The 1,814-nt window shown below is 50.4% G+C and overlaps 1 protein-coding gene across 1 annotated transcript; it reads right to left on the reverse strand.

The window, feature by feature from the left end:
• Positions 1-21: 21 nt before the first annotated feature.
• On the reverse strand, positions 22-1,727 carry Pmar_PMAR016623 (conserved hypothetical protein; the record flags this gene model as incomplete). The annotated part of the gene is made up of 4 exons (XM_002788151.1): positions 22-162; positions 218-406; positions 455-772; positions 822-1,727. Coding segments are annotated over 4 exons (1,554 nt in total), but the record flags the coding sequence as incomplete, so codon positions are not given.
• Positions 1,728-1,814: the final 87 nt, after the last annotated feature.

Below are 1,814 nucleotides of genomic sequence, written 5' to 3' on the forward strand. Positions count from 1 at the left end.
CAAACAGGAACGCCTCTTCACTCCATTGCTCGTGATGTCTGCTAGACGCTTCTCGATGATCAGTTGCTTGTCTGCTGAGTCACAGATGTCCGTAACCTCATCGATGTGCTCTTGCAGATTGGCGTCGATCAAGCTTTGCAACATGAACATCTCAGAATCGACCTGAGCAATCGATGATAACACAGACTCGTTAGAATACACAACGCTTATCTCTCACCGGCAGCTCCTTGCCAGTGAGCTCCTGTACTTGCTGCCAATGCCTCGGCATAATAGACGGTTTGGCCAGCTCGACCAACAGCGGCAGAGCCTCCGAGAAGTCCTCGATCTCCTTCTTCAGCTCATGGTACGCCGGCCACTCTCGCAGCTGTTTCGGCATCTTCTTGCAACGGTTGCTGAATACTTCAATCTGAAAAGCATCGCTAGTGCGAAGACTGTCCATGTTCGATGTGCTCACCTGAGACCTCATGTCTTCGATATGCTGCGGCACTTCCGTCCAGAGATAGTCCTTCCACTCCTTGATGGTCTCCAAAACAAGCACGTACAAGTCATACAACTGGGCTAAGTATCCAAGCTCTTGCTTGGTCTTCTCAAGCTTGGGGTACTGTTGATGAGGCAGACCAAAGAGGTCCTCTCCGAGATAATAGATTTCTTGTTTCCTCGACCGAACTTCGAATTCCTCTTTGAACCGCTTGAGCCGCTCGACAGCTTCTCGTGGGGCTATACCGTTGACCATGGGGCCGTGGGACTCGTAGTTCTTCCGGAAGTCTCGTACCTAGAGCAACGAATAGTAGTCCTAGTCCGAAATCAACATTGCCACTTACGTCCTTCTTGAAATTATTGACCGTCTGAATGAGAGTCTTCTTATACTCAGCTTGCTTCAGGCATAACTCCTGTTGCCTCTTCTCACTTTCCTCCACCAATTTCAACCAATTCCTCTTCAGCATTGATCGTGCATCCTGCTCATCTTTGTCCATCACGTTGTTCGGCAGGTAAGTGTCAAGAATTGCATACATGTGGGTGATAGGTCCAAACTCGAGCTCGATCTCAGACTGTTTCCGTCTAACGTCATTGAGGGTCCTCATCACGTACCCGAGAGCATCGATGTCGCCGTCCTCCACTGTACGGTTCATGCGTTTAGCAGTCGTTTTGATCTGCTCCGTCAAAGCTTCCAGCCGGTCTCTTGCCTTCACATGCAGCTGTTTACTGAACGCCACCTTCCATTCGTTGGCCAAACCCTTCAAGCCTTTTGCGAGGCTCTCTGGTCGGAGTAGGAGGGCGCCGATCTGGCGAGAGGACTCGAACAAATCAAGTTTCTCATCTAATTGAGCGAAGCTGCGCAGTTTGCACTCGAAGTCATCCAAGGTCGGATTAGTAGCCTCGAACTCCTTGTACTTATCTTCAATGCTGTCTTCCCATAACCAGCCGTAACAAGAGAAGCGCTCCAGATAGACGTTACATTCATCCTCGGAATTCTGAACAGCTCCAGTGAGCATGAGAATAACCTTGAGGATCTCCTTGTCTTGAGCTACACGATCGTAGAAGGTGCCCTGACTGCCGAGGCTTATGACCGGAGGCAGGTTCGGGTTGAGTATCATTTGCACGCTCTTCGGTATGGTCACAGTGTCCCAAGCCTCGATCATCTTACTGCACTTCAATATGGACACAGCACCACCGTTCACAGCCGACTGCAGCTCTTCTACACTGGGGTCAAGACGACAGAGACACATCAAGCTGCAGTTGACTCGAGGATGGTGAAGCAGCTCATCGTATTCCACGAGGAGACGATCGGCTTGCGCAGATGCGGGCCTTGAGAA

This window comes from Perkinsus marinus (assembly GCF_000006405.1).
Source record: "Perkinsus marinus ATCC 50983 genomic scaffold scf_1104296928824, whole genome shotgun sequence".
In the NCBI taxonomy this organism is placed as follows: domain Eukaryota; phylum Perkinsozoa; order Perkinsida; family Perkinsidae; genus Perkinsus; species Perkinsus marinus.